General features: G+C 34.5%; 1 protein-coding gene across 1 annotated transcript in view; it reads right to left on the reverse strand.

Moving 5' to 3' along the window:
- LOC145330586 (uncharacterized) overlaps positions 1 to 18,414 on the reverse strand; it is a 377,605-nt gene that overhangs the window by 340,832 nt on the left and 18,359 nt on the right. The window contains exons 17-23 of the mRNA XM_080175220.1: positions 17,467 to 17,568; positions 16,260 to 16,342; positions 15,552 to 15,628; positions 13,652 to 13,709; positions 13,289 to 13,418; positions 11,375 to 11,504; positions 9,892 to 9,991 (exon numbers count right to left, since the gene is read on the reverse strand). Coding sequence (XP_080031346.1) covers positions 9,904 to 9,991; positions 11,375 to 11,504; positions 13,289 to 13,418; positions 13,652 to 13,709; positions 15,552 to 15,628; positions 16,260 to 16,342; positions 17,467 to 17,568 — 668 coding nt within the window. The 3' untranslated portion in view covers positions 9,892 to 9,903. The remainder of the gene's footprint in view (positions 1 to 9,891; positions 9,992 to 11,374; positions 11,505 to 13,288; positions 13,419 to 13,651; positions 13,710 to 15,551; positions 15,629 to 16,259; positions 16,343 to 17,466; positions 17,569 to 18,414) is intronic.

The raw sequence follows: 18,414 nt of genomic DNA on the forward strand, positions 1-18,414 counted from the left end.
ATCCAGACACATATCATTCCGCGGATATTAAATTGAAAAAATAAAAGAATGAAATAAGTTTTGTTAAACCCGAAGGGACCGAATGCCCGGGCTTTCAAAAATGGTATAGATTTTATTATATTTATTTTGATATTTGTAGAAAATTGTCTTTTATACAATGCAATGCATGGTTTTTCAGTATGGCTGAGAACCAGTTCTAATCCAATCAATCGGTTTCGAAGCCATACTGGAAAATATCTTTTTGTTTGCAGTTAAAAATCTTTTATTTTCAAAGCCCACTTATAGATGTTGAAAAGCTCTTTATATCTTCTACTTTTTATCAGGTGTTCTTTCTATTAAACAAAATTGGCAAACTATAGTAGTAAGTATATTTTAACAAGGATGACAACATCCATAAAAGCGAAGCACAGAAACGTTAGGACAAACGGACATTAACGCTTGTATAGTGTCAGAACTGAATAATCAGAATATAAATGTATAAGATCCGAAGCAAAATTGTAAGTAAATTTGTTGAAAAACTGCTTGATACAGGATAATGTTTATGGACATAGTTACATTTTTAGGACTTGATTATAGAGTTGCTTAGCTTATAAAAGTATACTTTGTTGTCCTAGGAGTCAATATACCAAAAATCAGATCAATCGGATAATTAGATCCCATAAAAATTTGTTGTTGAAAATTTTAAAAATCAACATGTTTAAAATGGACGTACGGACATTCTGGTAATGATTATAGAGTTGCTACGCTTTCTAAATCATACTTAACTATTAATCAACATGCAAAGTTTGAAATCGATAGGACAATTCTAACATGCCTAAATTAACAAAAAAAGCTATCCGTTACGGACGGACGTACGGACGGACCAACCCTAATTATAGAAAAGCTTCACTTTTAAAAATAGATATACTATATGTAATGGATAATCTTATATCTATTTATTCCATTTGAACTGCTGATTAGTTATGCACTTGAGTGTAACTAAATAAGCCCTTCTGTAGATTACAATTAGTGATTGAAAATTTTAGAGACTTAACTTAATAAACCAACCAATAAAAATTTCATAGTTGTTGAGCCAATGAATAAGAAAACGTTATTATAAAACTTTGGGGATTAGTGTAATAAACAGCTCAGTGTCACCTACATCCATGCTTTAAACTGCTCCAATGCCCAACAATCTAAAACTCACACCTCAACAAAATAGTTTATTTGCTTTTTAAAAGCGAAGCTTTTCTATAATTAGGGTCGGTCCGTCCATCCGTACGTCCGTCCGAGATAGAAAGCTTTTATTCGTTAATTTAGGCATGTTAGAATTGTCCTATCGATTTCAAACTTTGCATGATGATTCCTGTAGTAGTTGGGTACGATTTAGAAAGCGTAGCAACTCTAAAATCATTACCAGAATGTCCGTACGTCCATTTTAAACATATTGATTTTTCTACTTTTTATACAACAAATTTTCAAGTGTTTTAATTATCCGTTTGATCTGATTTTTGGTATATTGTTTCCTGGGACAACAAAGAACAATATTATAAGCGAAGCAACTCTATAATAAGGTCCAAAAATGTAAGTATGTCCATAAACATTATCCTGTTTTTAAGCAGTTTTTCAACAAATTTACCTACAATTTTGATTCGACATTTATACATTTATGTTCCGATTTTTCAGTTCAGATACTATACAAAAGTTAATGTCCGTTTGTCCTACCGTTTCAGTGCTTTGCTTTTATGGATGTTGTCATCCTTGTTTTTGTACAATCTATTTAATAGATTGTTTTTATCATGGGAAAAAAGCGAATAAGAGGGTTTCGTAGTATTTTCACATTAGCTTTTCCCCCTGATGGGGTCTCTAACCCTGCGGGGCAATCATTAACATTTACCTAACCTAACCTAAAATAGCCAATCAAAAGCTACTATATGATAAAACCCTCTTATTCGCTTTTTTCCCATGATTCAAATAATCTATTAAATAGAATGTATCCGCTATCTATATGGAATAAATTTTGTTGTTTTATGGGATCATCCTTTTTTACCCCCTGCTGTGCCGGAGGCTAGAAATTGTCTCATACAAGAGCTAAACATTCAGGGAGGGAGGGGACATTGGGCTTTTTATTACACTAGTTCCCCAAAGTTTTACATTAACAATTTCTTATTCGTTGGCTTAACAATTTTGGAGTCATTTATTTAATTTTGATTGGTTGATTTATTAAGTTGAATATCCAAACGTTTCAGCTAATAATTGTAAACTAAATAAGGGGTAATTTTGTGTCTAATCATAAGGAATGTACATTAATTTATCTGCCATTGTCTTATCCCTTTAGATCCCTGTTAAAAGGGGTAGGGATAGAATTATGGAAGAAAGGTGGAAGGGTAGGCTGTGCAAATATGGCGGTAGTGCCAATCTTAATGCAAAATTTGAACTAGTTTATGATAAGATTTACTATTAAACATTGCATACACTTTGGACTAGGTTAAATAAAGTATGTTCAGTTTGTACTGGCTACGCCCTTAGTATCTACAAAATTTGCAAGAGAAAAGCTTTAAATATGAATTAAAGATATGTAACTTCATTTCCTTTATTAAAATTAACAGTTTGTGTGTCTGTTTGTACCGAAAGATCTCGCTAACAGCTGAACCGATATGGTTCGTCTTTTACAATGTAGCTTCTCATAGGTCCTTGTAACTTGATAAGGCTTATAACTATCTTGGCGAAGGGTTAAACTACCCTCCCAAGGTGAATCGACTCTAGAAAAAGATGTATAATTTTTTTTAAAGAGTTGTTTTATTGTAAAATTAGTCATTAGGAAATAAGGATTTATATGGTCTAATAAATTTTAATTTACTGCAATTACTACAAATTGGTTTCATCCAAACCCTAAAAAAGCAAAACCTTAAACCAATACAATGCGTCCCAAAAATATATAGACTTTCTTTTATCTATATTTTTCCAGTGTGGCTTCAAACCGATTAATAATCGCTGGATTAGAACCGGTTTTAAGCCATACTGAAAAATCATGTATCGTATTTTATCCGCGAAAAACTGTTTATAATCCGATGCGATAAATAACCATTCCCACTCTTTACTTGCACAACACTATAACTTAAAAAATTCACGCATTTAATTTTGCAAAAAATTGCCCAGATTTTGCATCGCGAAAATTATGATGTTATGTGCCAAAATGGAATGCAATTTTAACTTCAAAGCTGTCTTTCATATCAACAAGAACGGGTATAATCTCTAATATTAGGCAGGGATCTAAAGGGATAAGACAACGGCTAAAAAATCAATGTACATCCCCAATGATGATAACAAAAATTACCCCTTCTGTAGATTAAAATTAACTTAATCACCAACCAATAAAAATTCAACCAAGTCCCCAATGTTTTTAAGTAAACGCCATTATAAAACTTTGGGGACTATTCCTATTATCTAAATTGCTAAAAGCTACGCTCCTAGCATCTAGGGCTAGAAAAATAGCTGAAAACCGACACAGGACCTATGTGAAGCTTGCCTAAAGTAGAAAACCCAAACGGTTTCAACAGTTTAATATCACTTAGTTTTTAAGTTTTAAAGATAAAATTTCCATAATAAAATTGTTTATTCTGTGATCTATATTAACACATATACTCCACAGTTTAGTAAAAGGCGACGTGTTGGGATTATAGAGTAGCTTTGGTATAAAAAATGTATGTACATACACCAAGAAATGGATATAAAATATTTGTGGATATTATGACGGGGGAAAAATTGTCGTCAATTTAGGTTGCTAACATGGAACTACTTTATGGGTCAGTTTGTTCATCAAGTAGGAGAGGCGGATGGGGTAAAGGTAATTGATGGGGGTATCCTTATTTTAGCCCACTTCAAGTTTCACTTAATTAGAGAACATGAAAATCTGGTACAACATCCATGTAATAATATATCCATTCACCAAGATAACTTAATCTACCAAAATTGGGTTGGTAAAGTTTTGGTAACAACACTTTTTGACATTTTGACGTGTATTATAATATGGAGAAAGCTATAATAATTCTTTCTAGATAGAAAATGAACTATTGAAAGGTTGCGAGATTATGTTAAAGTATTTGTATGTCTGTACCAAAGGATCTCGCTAACCGCTGAACCGATCGGATTCTCCTTAACAGGGTAGATTCTCATAGGTCCCGGGAAGGTTTATAACTATTTTGGGGGAGGGTACCACCACCCTCCCAAGAGAAATCACAATAAATCGATTTTTTTTCTTCTCGAATAGAGACTCCTACGTAACATTGCAAAGTATCGTAATAATTTGATAGAGAATCCTTCGCAACATTGCAAGGTATCGTATTATTTTTTTAAAACCCCAAACATTTAAAGTGCCACTAGAGGCCTCTAGGGGCGTAGCCAATAGTATAATAAAAAGCAAGACTTTTCTTCAATTATGGTCGGTCGGTCCGTCTGTAGCCTAGCAACAATATAATCGTTATAAGAAAGTCCATGCTCCCATTTAAAACATGCTCAATTTTAACCTTTTTTGTTTTTACAAATTATCCTATTCAACTAATTTTTGTAATAATGATTCCTAGGACAACAAGGTACATCATTATAATCAAATCCCATAAATGGAAGTATATTCTGTACTAGCGGCAACGCCTCTAGAGGCTTCTAGGGACACGTAAAATTCTTTTAAAAATCTGTTCCAAAATTCATGATTTCGTGATTTATTTTCGATTAATTTCATAAGCTGGAAATATGCCCTTGGAAGAAATCTAGCTCACCCCTCCCTCCCATATCCCCCAAATAGGAGGACACCCCATACCACTTTGAGATAAAGCCTTTAGAGGCTAAGGACGAGACCATTGGATAAAAAATATGAGCAAATACGCCTTTTAAAACTTATTTTTTTTTCAAATAATAAAATAGGATTCAATCTAGAATGGATTTTTTTTAAATTTCATGGCTTGGAAAATGAACAATATCCGTTGGATTAGAATCTGTACTGAGCCATGAATTCAAAAAGCTATCAACCTTTCCAGAAGCTACCCTGTTAAGGAGAACCATATCGGTTCTGTGGTTAGCGAAATCCTTGGGTACATACACACACAGAGATCCTGTTACTTAATTAAATGAAAAAAATGACAATATATTTGTATCCTTTGATCCGTGAGTATTACCAAACTGAAACGAATTGAAAATGAATAAAAACTGAATGAGATTTTTTGTGTTGAAGATGTCAGGGAAGGAGGGGACATTAGGCTGTTTATTGCACTAGTCCCCAAAGTTTCATAATATCGTTTTCTTGACATAACAACTTTGGGGGCTTTTAATGAATTTAATTCGTTGTTTAATTAAATAGTGTTGAAACCTTTTAACTAATTTTAATCTACAGCAGTGGTAATTTTGTGTATAATCATTTGGGATGTTCGTCAATTTATCGTCCATTGTCTTATCCCTTTAGATCCCTGGGTTGCCTCCAGCTAGCCTCACGTTCAAGTCATGAAATCCTTTTCAGAGAAACTCTTTTCTAAATTTCCTTTTTACACAATTTTTCTCTTTTTAAGTTAATGAAAAAGATACCCTTAAACCAGTACGCGTCATCTTGGTCTATTTGAATTTTTTTCTCGTATTCATTCGAATCCGGTTCCCATCCATACGAAAAAGCTATGCCTAGCATCATATTATATCCAGGCTTTCTAAGAATATAAAAATGTACAATCTAAGATTAAACCAGTTTTTTTAGCCGGTGCCTTCGGCACCTCGGGGCTAAAAAAACTAGATTTAAACTCACAGAAAATCACAAAAAATCGAAAATGTTTTTAATATTCTCACTTTTGCCTAGAGACTTGAAAGCAACATAGACATGAGATAAAAAAAAACATTAAAGTGCTACTAGATGCCTCTAGGGGCGTAGCCGCTAGTTTAGGTATAATGCCCCACTGCTCGCCTATTTTCTTTTCTATTTATACCTGCTCTGCTTTTCAGAAAAGCCTAATATTGGTCTGGGTCACAAGAAAATATGAAGAGCTGTTCTTAATTATTAAAATAAATGATTAGAAGGCCAGGGGCATGGACTATATGTAACTCTGCCCACAGGGCGGAGACCTTGTTCTGATATTATATTGGGTCTTTGAAATCAGCTAATAACGTTAGAATGATAAACAAAGCCGAGTGTCTACAAAAGAACAGAGAGCAATTATTGCAATCAGACAAAACGAGTCTCCACCACTTGGGACAAGTAATTTTTTTGATTACTTATACATTTAATATTACCTCATTGAGACAGGAATCTTCATCGAGTTCAAGACTTAATCTAGAGCATCCTGTATAAAGAACGTGTCCTAACTTTTGTGATTTTTATAAAAATAGCTAGTCGGTGCTTTTAGTAAGTAATAAATGTAAAATGATCCATAGAATTTAGATATGCAATTGTAGACCTTTTTTTGAAGCAATTTAAGTTTTTTTTTTAAATAAGTTGGTTTTAAGGTACTAAAACGCAACAAAAAAAGAAAATTACCATTATGAACAAAATTAGTAAGATCTTTAATTTGACACCTTACTTTTTGAATTCTGTTGCATAATTATTAAAAATCAGAACTATGAACTTTGGGAGCTCGTCACGAATGGGTTAAAACAACACAAAAGTTAGGACACATAAATTCCCACGATTGAAGGGGAGGGATTAGGTAACCACTCTTCTTCTAAATGAAAACAGATACATTATTAGAATATGAAAAAGTATTGCTTTGTTTAACCCACGTACTATTGACGGAAGTTAATAATCTATATTTTATTTTCTTCATTGCATTGGTTTGGGGCATTTGACTTGAATTTTTTTTGCAGTTTTCCACAGAGGGTAAATTACGAGCAGACAAACAAAAATGTGAAAATAACACCAAATAAAAATATTATGATTTATTGAGAAAAACAAATTTACATAAGAATTTTCGTACAAAATTAGTAAAATATATCATTTCGTTCTCTAAAAGTTACTAAGGGAGGAGTAGGTGGCGCTAAAAATCCATAAAGGTTTTGAGTTTTAAGTTAAAAATAGTAGTAGAACGATAAAAATGTATATATATGTTAACTTAAAAAAATTTCAATTTGTCTATAGTTCTTTTCCATAAGAAATACACATATTTAGTGAATATTATCGTTCTACTACTATTTCTAAGCCTTAAAACTAACATCTTTACGGATTTTTAGCGCAACCTACTCCTCCCTTTATCTCGAAATTGTTTTGTTATAATGACTAAAAAGCGGTAAATTGTGGGTCAGGTAGAAAAAGATTTTAAAAAGGTTAATTTTATAAGAGCCATATGAAGCAAAAAAAGTTTTTTTGTCCAACAAACTAATTTTTAGAAAACTTAAGGCTCGGAGCTCCTCAACAAATCACTAAAAATTCTGTAAATTGAAAAAATAGAATATTTAGTTTCTATAATAAGAAACGAATTTGAACTTTGATTGTAATATCTTTTTTAGTGTATTGCTGTTTTTAGAAAACATTGGATTGTTCAAAGAGAAAGATTTGGGTATAGTCCCTTTCGTGACAACGCCTCTTAAGGGGCGTTTTGTAGTATTTTCACAGTAGCTTTTGATAGGTTATCTTAGGTTATGTTAGGTGATTGCCCTGCATGGTTATAGCCCCCCCCCCCCCACAGAGGCTAGAAATAGGAGAAATTCTACTTTGAAAATACGACGAAACGCCCCTTAAGAGGCGTTGCCTCGAAGGGGCCTATACCAGAAAGATTGTATCGCATAATATTAAATTTTTATCATCGCAAAAAATTGGGCTACAAATTTTTCTTAAATCTATGAAATGTTTATCTTGAAGTTTCAGGTTAATTAAATATCACATTAATATTACTATATTACATAACTAGCGGTTACGCTTCTAGAGGCCTCTAGGGGCACTTGCGTAGGGTAGAGTCGAATTTGATAACCCAATTTATTATTTTAGATTTTAAAAGAAAATTTTTTTTTTTTTGTGGTTGGGGGTCGCCCCCACTCTCCTCATTTTTAATTTTAATTAAAAAATGTAAATTCTTTTTTTTTTTTGGGGGGGGGGTGTTACACCCCCCAAGAAAATAGTTATAAACCTTCCCGGGACCTATGAGAAGCTACCCTGTTAGGGAGAACCCGATTGGTTCAGCGGTTAGCGAGATCCTTCGGTACAAACACACAGACAGACAAACATCCTGTTACTTTAGTATAAGGATTAATCAGAATTACATAAACAACGATGACAACATCCATAAAAACGAAGCTCTAAAATGGTAAATTTACACGGTGAAAAATCTAAATAAGGAGAATATGAATGTATAAGTCTAAACAAAGTTGTTAGTGAATTTACTTCGAACTGACTAAATACTGATAAAAATCGGCATGTTTTAAATGGACGTATGGATATTAGGATAACTATTATAGAGTTGATACGCTTTCTAAATCGTACCAAACTACTACAGGAATCATCATACAAAGTTTGAAATGGATAGGACTAAATTAACGAAAAGATCTATCGGTTACGGATGGACGGACTGACCCAAATTAAAGAAATCGTCACCTTAAAAATTACTTTAAAAAAAACATCTTAATACATGAATAAAACTAAGTTTATCTGACAAAAGTTTTCAAGATGAAAAATTAACAAAAGCAGCATGAATTTTTATGTCAAATAAAGGTATGGTATAATTAGGAGCTAAATTTAAAAAATAAAAAACATTCTAAAATAAAATGGTTAAAACAAAGAAAAAAAATCCCTTCGCCACTGACCATAATTGCAATAAAAAACTACTCCTGTGTAAGAATGTAAAAAAAAAATTTTAGGGGGTAAATCGAGAGGTTTCAAAGGTTTTGGGGCCGTTTTTTTTCAATTTTGTGGGAGGGTATAACGAAGGGTTTCAAGTTTGTGTGTGTGTGGGGGGGGGGGTGGGGTAAAAACCCCGGGAATAGTCCCTTTCGTAACATCGCCCCATAAGGGGCGATTCGTCGTATTTTTTATAGGTTATTTTATGTTAGGTAAGGTTATATTGGGTTAGGTGATTGTCCCACAGGGTTAGGTAATTGGCCCCCCAGGATTAGAGCCCCCCGCAGGGGCTAGAAATAGGAGAAAAGCTACTGTGAAAAATACGAAGATCGCCCCATAAGGTGCGATGTTAGGGACTATACCCAAAACCCCTTGCCTCCCCCACCTTTGGAAGTCTATACTCTGGTGGTAGATTAGAGAATTTTGGAAAATTTTTCTTTTTTTGTGAAAATTTTCCAGATCACCACAACAATGTTAAGTTAACCAATGTCAGAACGAGTTTAAAACGTCATGTTGTGCTTTTTTTAACAGTCTTAACCAATTCTTTGGGTTGGGATCAACCTCACAACCACTAAGACTGGAAGAAAAAATTTACACATACCCAAAAAAATTTAAAAATGCTTTAAAATACAAAGTTTTCTTTGTGAAGATTATCAAAATGAAGTGTAAATGCGGTGAATACAAAAATGTGCGAAAAGTTCAGGTACTTTTTAATCCAGGTAAGCAGGTGTGACTGATGGCTCCAGCAAACAGGACAGGACAGGTACAGGTTCTAGTCTGGGGTGTATTCCTATTCTAAACAAGATTAATTTTTTTCACAGCCCCCCTATTTTTTTCCCCAGAATGGGGCAAATGGAAAAATGGGTTCCAGGACAAACACAGGAGTCCCAAACGGCGGAGTGGACAAACGCAGGAGTTTTAGTATTTCTATACAAATTAGGTTAGGTTAATTGTCCACTCCGACGTTTGAGACTCCTGCGTTTATCCTATTTTTTCCCCCAATGAGGATAAAATAAAAACTCTTTTTTTACCCTTTCCCATATTTTTTTTATTTACCCCCCCTCCCTCTCCTTTAGCCAGGGACTCCATACAGAATATACAATACACCCCTGGTAGAGTGTGAGTTACTCAGCTTTCATTCTCTTGAATGCGGGCTCCCCAAGAAAACCACTGTCCATGTCTACCAACTCCTCCTTTACTTCAGTCTTCAATCTAAAATAAAAAGATAGTTATAATACAAAAAATAGTGTATAATACAAAGTAGCTTGATGTCTGTCTGTCTGTCCGTTTGTCTGTCTGTCCGTCCCTTAAGATTTCGGTAACCACTGAACCGATTGGATTATACTCTTCAGGGAAATTTCAGGGCTATTTTCTTGGGGGTATGGGACACCAACCACCACCCTAAAAACAAAGAAATCCCCCCTCCAAGGGGCAGTTAATTTAAATAGAAAGTTGCAGCACCTGCACCAGAGGTACTCATTTTTTTTTTAATTGCCTCTTGGGGCAAAGCCACTAGTTAATTAATATATAAGTATAGACGTATAATCCTTCAACAACTACCTGGCCAAAGTTGTGTAGTGTACGCCCTTATCACAAGCCCTTATCATCTGCTAACAAATTCTTTTTCTGTTATTTTGTATTGACTCGGCTGTGTTTATATTCCCAACGGTAATAGCTCATTTTAAAGACCCTTTTTTTAAAATTTTTATAAAAAATGTTCCAACACTATTAGCTGATTTAAAAGACCAAACAAAAAATGGTTACAGGGTCCCCGCGCTGTGGGCAAAGTTTAATATGCCTCCTCTATTCTTTTACTTAAATATTTATTAATAAGTAAAGTTGATGTGAAGTGTATTTTTCAAGGGAATCTTCACTTTAAATTTCAAAGGTCTATTTAATACCACTAGCGGCTTTGCTCCAAGAGGGTTGATCAAACAAATTTTTCGTATTTTAGATTTAAAAGAAAAATGGAAGAAAATAAATTTTTTTTTTTTTGGGGGGGGGGGTATTTTCATTTTTTGGGGGGGGGTTGGGGGTGTCCCACCCACCAAGAAAATAGTTATAAACCTTCCGGGACCTATGAGAAGCTACCCTGTAAAGGAGAACCCGATCGGTTCAGTGGTTAGCGAGATCCTTCGCTACAAACAAACTTAGAGACAGACAAACAAACATCGTTCTACTTTGTATTATAGATACTCATTAAACTGCATTTCCTCTGCACCTTTGGCGAAGGAACAAAGTTACAATGTAAGTAATGGATTCAGGAAATATCTATACAAAACATTTCCAGTATGGCCTCGAAATCGATCAATATCCGAGGGATTAGATCCGGCTCTCAGCAATACTGAAAAAAACACGTATAGCAGCATATTACAGACAGTCTACCACGAATATAAAAATAAAAATCATGAAATCTTATAATTCTTTGTTTTGATATTTGCAGTCTATAATACGATGTGATAAATAACTATTCTGATATCTGTTTAAAGGCAGCTGAGAAATTTACACTTCTTCTTATGGAATGGCGAACTGACTATGGAAATTTATAACAAAGTTCCGCTTCTCGAAAGAAAGGGTATGAAAATATATACTGACCTGAGGCCTCCGAACTCATATTGAGAAGGATTGTACCAGGTTCTGGTTGTGTTACCGCCAGAACTGGTCTTGTGACCGCCAGAACTACGCGCTATACTATTGCCAATCATACTAGCACTTGTCTTCCAACCTACGTTAAAAAAAAAACGAATTAATCTACGATACAAAGTAAAAAATCCCGTAGTAAAAAATAAATTTCGACTAGAATAGTCATGTTATTTAAGGGTTGGTTGTCTGTATTGCTAAAACTGGGTCATGGAAAGAAAACGAAGTTGCGGGTTTCATCGTATTTTCTTAGTAGCTTTTTAAAGTTTTTTTTTAGGTTAGGTTAAGTAAAAATAGGGAAAAAGCTACTGTGAAAATGCGACGAAATCCGCAACTTCATTTTCTTTCCATGATCCCTAAAACATTATCATTCATTCATTCATCATAATGTTTAGATTGAACAATCATCCAATAATAAAAGAGAAGTACAAAGTACCTATAAACAGCTATCCTATCATTAAAGTAGAAAGGTTTTTTCAGTGTCCGAAACTTAAGATCTCATTAAACACTGAACTGATTTGGTAAGCTACACATAGACCCTGTGATGGTTTTAGGCTATTTGGATTTCAGATTTAGGTCATAGGGTGGTTTAATGAAACTTTTTTAAGCCCCCTCTCAGCTCCTTCAAATGAGTAGCCGCTACAGTATGATCAGATATTACTGAAACAAAGTATATGCTCAAAAATCAAAAAATACAAATGTATAGTTGCATAAAGTGTATTCAAGAAAAAAATGATTTCAAGCAAAAGTTGCAAATATACCAAATAACAAACAACTAGCTATCACTAAACTAGTCTTTACGCTGTCTTTTGTGAAAAGAAGCTAGCTGTAGGTATAAATTGCATAAAATTATCAAGTCATGATATTTTAAAAACTACGTGGTAAAAAATTAAAATTATTTCAAATATATGCCCTATAGATGTAGTTTAAACCATTTACCAGGAAAAAATATGTGATTCACTAAATTAAATTCAAATTAAATAATGCCATTACTACTGCATATTTTGATATTTGCTACATACTATAATATTCCACCGCAATGGCGGATAGATCTGGAGACACTAGTTCTGTTGATAAAGCTTAATAAATATATAGCTTACTTGAATCTTTCCTGCTATTGAAAGCTAAAGAAGAACAAAACATTTTAAAAATCATTCAATGTTGAATTTATTTATTTGTCCAACTATTTAGAAACTATCAGCGTTGCGGAGCCGTTTGATTTTGGTGCGGTTCCGGCTCCACGGAGCCGTCTGTGATTATGGCGGCTCCCGGCTCCGCAACACTGCTTATAATTATCATGATGATAAGTCAAAAAAGCGTATTAAACAATAAAAATTTGAAGGTTTAGAATATTCATCAATGCTAAATTTTATATTATTTAATGATGACATTTTTTTATGATCTCGGTTACAGGAAATTATTTATATAAAAAAAACTTTTATACATGATTTTTTCAGCTGAGAGCAGGTTTTAAATCCAATGGATATTAATCGGTTTTGAAGCCATATGCTGGAAACTTACTTTTATCCGAGAAGTGTGATAGAGAGCTGGTGGGACGGCTGCCAATGGATGAGCAGGTGAGGCTGCTGACACCACCCAGAGTTGATCCTGCCTGGCCTATCATGCTACCAGTGTCCAGTTCTATAGATGAGCTGGTCAAACTTACTTTTATCCGAGAAGTGTGATAGAGAGCTGGTGGGACGGCTGCTAATGGATGAGCAGGTTAGGCTGCTGACACCACCCACAGTTGATCCTGCCTGGCCTATCATGCTACCAGTGTCCAGTTCTAGAGATGAGCTGGTGAAACTTACTTTTATCCGAGAAGTGTGATAGAGCGCTGGTGGGACGGCTGCCAATAGATGAACTTACTTTTATCAGAGAAGTGTGATAGAGCGCTGGTGGGACGGCTGCCAATGGATGAGCAGGTGAGGCTGCTGACACCACCCAGAGTTGATCCTGCCTGGCCTATCATGCTACCAGTGTCCATCTCTTCTTTGGTCTACACAATAAATGTATTAAATATAGATGTATAACACATACAACTTTATGGCTGACAGACAAAATAAATTATACGCTTGATGCTCATTCATATAAGGAATCTTCACCAAAAATTTCAGCTGTCTATCTCCAATGCAACAGCAAAGAATTTCCCCCATAGAGTTACGGACAGACAAAGTGAATTATAGAGTAGCTTAACTACTAAAAAGAATGTTCAACAAACATTTTACTTACTTTAAAATGCCTGATAAGTGGAGCTTTGAATGTGTGAGTCACTTCAATCTTGTTGTTTCTAAATAAATAGTTTTTTTATGTTAATAGTATTACCTAATGTGTCTTATAAATAATTATAAACAAGGATGACAACATCTATAAAAGCAAAGCACTGAAACGGTAGGACAAACAAACATTTAACTCTTTTTTAAAATCAGAAACTTTTAAACTTAAAAATCAGAATAATAATTGAAAGGTAAAATGAAAAATTGCGCAAATTTAGGATACTGACATGTTTAGGACTTGATTAGAGATGATTCGCTTATATTTTGTACCTACCTTGTTGTTCTAAGAATCATTATTCAAAAATCAGATGTATGGGATAATTATAATATACAAACAAATTTGGTCAAGAAAGTTAAAAATCAACATATTTTATATGAAAGTACGGACTTTATCGCAACGATTATAGAGTTGCTAAACTTTCGAAATCGTACTTAACTGTTATTGGAATCATCCTGCAAAGTTTGACATCAATAGGATAATTCTAAAATGTCTTAATTAACAAAAAGAGCTAACAGTTGCGGACGAACGGGGCGACCCTTATTATAGAAAAGCATAAATTTTAAAAAGTAAAATGAGCCGATATTATAAATTATTAAATGCTTTGACACAATAGTACCTATACTTTTTCGATAAAAGTTGTATGTTTAACAAAAAGGATGGTAAATTGTTTTGCACCTTGAACTCAACAAAACATTTAATGATATGCCGTCAAAGCCTTCAAAAATCAATTAACAAACAGATCTATAGTATAGATGAATATACATACAACTACCTCCCTTTCTTTTTCAAAGACCTCTTTCGTCCACTTCTAAATTATTTTCTGCTACTTGGCTGTGTTAATACAAGCGACACAATTGGTTGATTTTCAATGACCCAGTATTTAATTTGTAGTAGGTTGAATGCAACAAGTATTGCAGAAAATAAACCATTTTCTCGTATTCATTCGAATCCGGTGGACAGGAACCGGTTCTCATCAATACGAAAAAATTATGTCTAGCATCGTATTATAAACCGCTTTCTACGAATATAGAAATGTACAATCATAAGATTAAAACCATTTTTTTAGCCCGTGCCTTCGGCACCTCGGGGCTAAAAAAACTGGTTTTAATCTAATAATTGTACATTCTATATCCGCGGAAAGCGGTTTATCAAACAATGAAAGAAATAACTATTATTGCACACCCATTGTCTAAAATGCATATCAAATTGTGCATTTGTATAGTAATAAGTTGCGCCTGTTTTTGGCCAATGCATTTCAGCTATATTTGCATCTGACATAGCAGCAACGTTTACGGTCATTCCTTATATTGCAGGAGAAAGGGTTAAATAACTGTATCTCCCCATCGCAATCGTCTTGTGCAACCTTCCTTTTGGGTCATTGAAAATCAACCAATGGTATCGCTTATATTAACACATCTAAGTAGCAGAAAATTATTTAGAAGCAAACGAAAGAGGTCTTTGAAAAATGAAGGGAGGTAGTTGTCTGTATATATATCTCTATTCTAAAGATCTGTTTGTTGCAGTTTGGAATCGAACCTGCCACCTTTATGCCAGCAAGTGGATGCGCTACATTTTAAGCAGTAGTCAAGGGATGGTAGAATAGTTATTTCTCGCATCGTATTATAAACAGCTTTCTACGAATATAAAAATGTACAATCATAAGATTAAAACCATTTTTTAGCCCCGAGGTTCCGAAGGCACGGACTAAAATAACTGGTTTTAATCTTATGATTGTGCATTTTTATATTCGTAGAAAGCTAGATATAATACGCTGCTAGACATAGTTTTTTCGTATGGATGAGAACCGGTTCGTATCCACCGGATACGAATGAATACGAGAAAAATAAATACCAACCTATTGTCATCATATTTCCTTGGATTTCTTCGTCCATAAAGTGGATCATAAAGGGATTTCCATGCATCCAGATCATCCTAGAAAACAAGAAATCTATTTCCAATAAGGATTCGAAACCGTTTAATATCCGCTGGATTAGAACCGTTTCTTTGCCATATTGAAGCTATGTAGACAATTTTCAACGAATAATAAAATGATAACATAAAAAATATCCTTTTTATTAGTCTGGGTCTACGGCTCCTCGCGGTTGACAAAACTAGAATTATTCTATTTATTTTACTAACCAATGAAAGATGTCTATAATGCGATGCGATGAATGACTATTCTACAGCTGAAAGTAGACAGGATCATAATATAAAAAAGTATATCCTATAGAATATATTTTAATCTTTAGATGACACAGATAAAACAATCCGTCTATGAAATCAAAATACTTCAATTAAATTTCTTTAAATCCCGAAGTAGGAAGTTATTCTGTATAAAAACTAAAATGCTAAGGTACATCTGATATCCCGAGTGAAAGAGTTAGTTACCAACCCCTCCCCCTTTGTTGATCCTTCTTTTTCATGCTAGCCCCCAAGGCCAGCTCTAGCTCCACGCTCAAGTACATATACTTGAACCGCTGTCTCATCAACTGTCGTATTAAGAAAAAAATTTAAACATTGGCTGAGCTTCTATTAAAAAGTAAAAAACTTTAAATAAAATTACCTTATTGTTTATATATCTAACCCCTCTCCACTCAAAATGTATTCCATTTGGCTGGCTATCCAAAAAGTTCTTCAGCATGTTTACTAAAATTATTTTTGTTGCAACGTTAGAAAAAAGGTTGGTATTTAATTTGCTAAAGCAATGTATGTAGAATATCATATACATACGTGGATATTATGACAGGGAAAAATGTCGTTAATTTGGGTTGCTATTTCCCCTGTCATTTATTGGTCAGTTTGTTTGTTTTTCAGTAGGAGGAAAGGGGATGTGGTAAATGGGGTGGAGGGGGGGATTTTTATTGAAGCCCACTGCGTGTTTCACTTTATTAGAAACTAGCAGCTACGCCCCTAGAAGCCTCTAGGGGCACTCAATGCTCGACCTCATAACATTTTAAATTTGGGTTTTAAAATTGTAAAAAAAATATTTTTCTTTTTTTTGGGGGGGGGGGCGGGAAGGTGGTAAAGACACCCTCCCCAAAAATAGTTTTAAACCTTCCCAGGATTTATAAGAAGCTTCATTGTACAGGAGAACAATCTCGGTTCAGCAGTTAGCGTGATCCTTCGGGACAGACAAAAAACGCTAACTACTTTATATAATAGGATTATGAAAATCTGGTGTAAGATCCATTGAAACAGCTAGGATATTAGGAGCAAGAGACCAGGATTCTGACAAACAATTCTAAGTGAAAATTTACCTACAATCCAAAATTCTTACCCACTTCCCTTTAATTATAGCCAAAAACAAAAAAGATCAAAATTTCAGTAATTTCAAATGGAATCTTTTAAGCGTCAATAAATTGTACATAAGTATAAATATTGTACTTAGGGAAACATGCCTCTACCCAAAAACAACTATGATATAATAATAACTAGCGGCTTCGACCCTAGCCTGTAGAGGCTTTGCCCCAAAGGGTACTTTAAAAAAATGGAGATGCAATGCAACCAATGCAACCATTAATACATTAAAAAGAAAAATATGGGGAGGGGGATTTTTTTTCGTTTTTGGGGGAGTTGTGGGTGTCCCATCCCCTAGAAAAAAGCCTAAATCCACCACAGGACCATTAGGTATATTCCCTGAAGAGTATAATCCAATCGGTTCAGTGGTTACCAAGATCTTAAGGGACAGACAGACAAACCGACGGACGGACGGACAGACATCAAGCTACTTTGTATTATAGATAAACCTATGAAACAAGAAGATTACTTACTTTGTTTTTGTAGTTTAGACTCAAGTGCGAGATTTAGATAGTAGAATGTGTAGTTCTGGTCATCTGGTATATTAAACTTCGGGGCAAAAGTCCCTTCTCCACCTATAAAAAATCTAAATGTTAGCAATTAGGGTTGGGCCGAATACCGGATATCCGGTATCTGGCCTGACATCTGGCCAACGCCAGAAACCTGGCAAATTACCGGATATCCGACTTTGAAAATCAGCCGAATGTCTGGAATCCGGAAAGTTTCAATATCCAGTATCCGGCCAATTATTGAAAATGGCCTGATATCCGGCCATAACGGATATCGGGTCCAACCCTAATAGCAATATTTTTTAAACCAAGACATTTTACCTGGGTATATAAAAGTTACAACCAAAGAAAGTGAAGAAAGAGGCTTGATGCCTTTCTTCAAAAAAGCAAAACAAGAGAAGACAATGGGCTGTTTATTACACTAGTCCCCAAAGTTTTATAATAACGTTCTTATTCGTTAGCTTAACAACTTTATGGACTTTAGTGAATTTTGATTGGTTGGCTCATTAAGTAAAGTGTTTAAACTTTTAAACCACTAATTTTAATCTACACAATGTGTACTTTTGTTTATTATCATTGGGGATGTATCTCAATTTATCGGCTATTGTCTTATCCCTTTAGATCCCTGAATTTTGTTGTACCTGACATAAAGATTCCTTGAATTCACCTTGAAGGATGAAACCTCATTGTTGGTTGATGGTATCAAATTACGGGTATAGTCCCTTTCGTGACAACGCACCTTAAGGGGCGATTCTTTGTATTTTTCACAGTAGCTTTTCTCCTATTTTTAGCCCCTGCAGGGTCTCTAACCCTGCGGGGCCAATTGCCTAACCCTGTGGGGAAATCACCTAACCCAATATAACCTAACTTACATAACATAACCCTTAACAAGCCATTTAAAAAATACGACGA

Source organism: Acartia tonsa, chromosome 10 (assembly GCF_053477335.1).
Source record: "Acartia tonsa isolate MP-2025a chromosome 10, ASM5347733v1, whole genome shotgun sequence".
NCBI classification, from domain to species: domain Eukaryota; kingdom Metazoa; phylum Arthropoda; class Copepoda; order Calanoida; family Acartiidae; genus Acartia; species Acartia tonsa.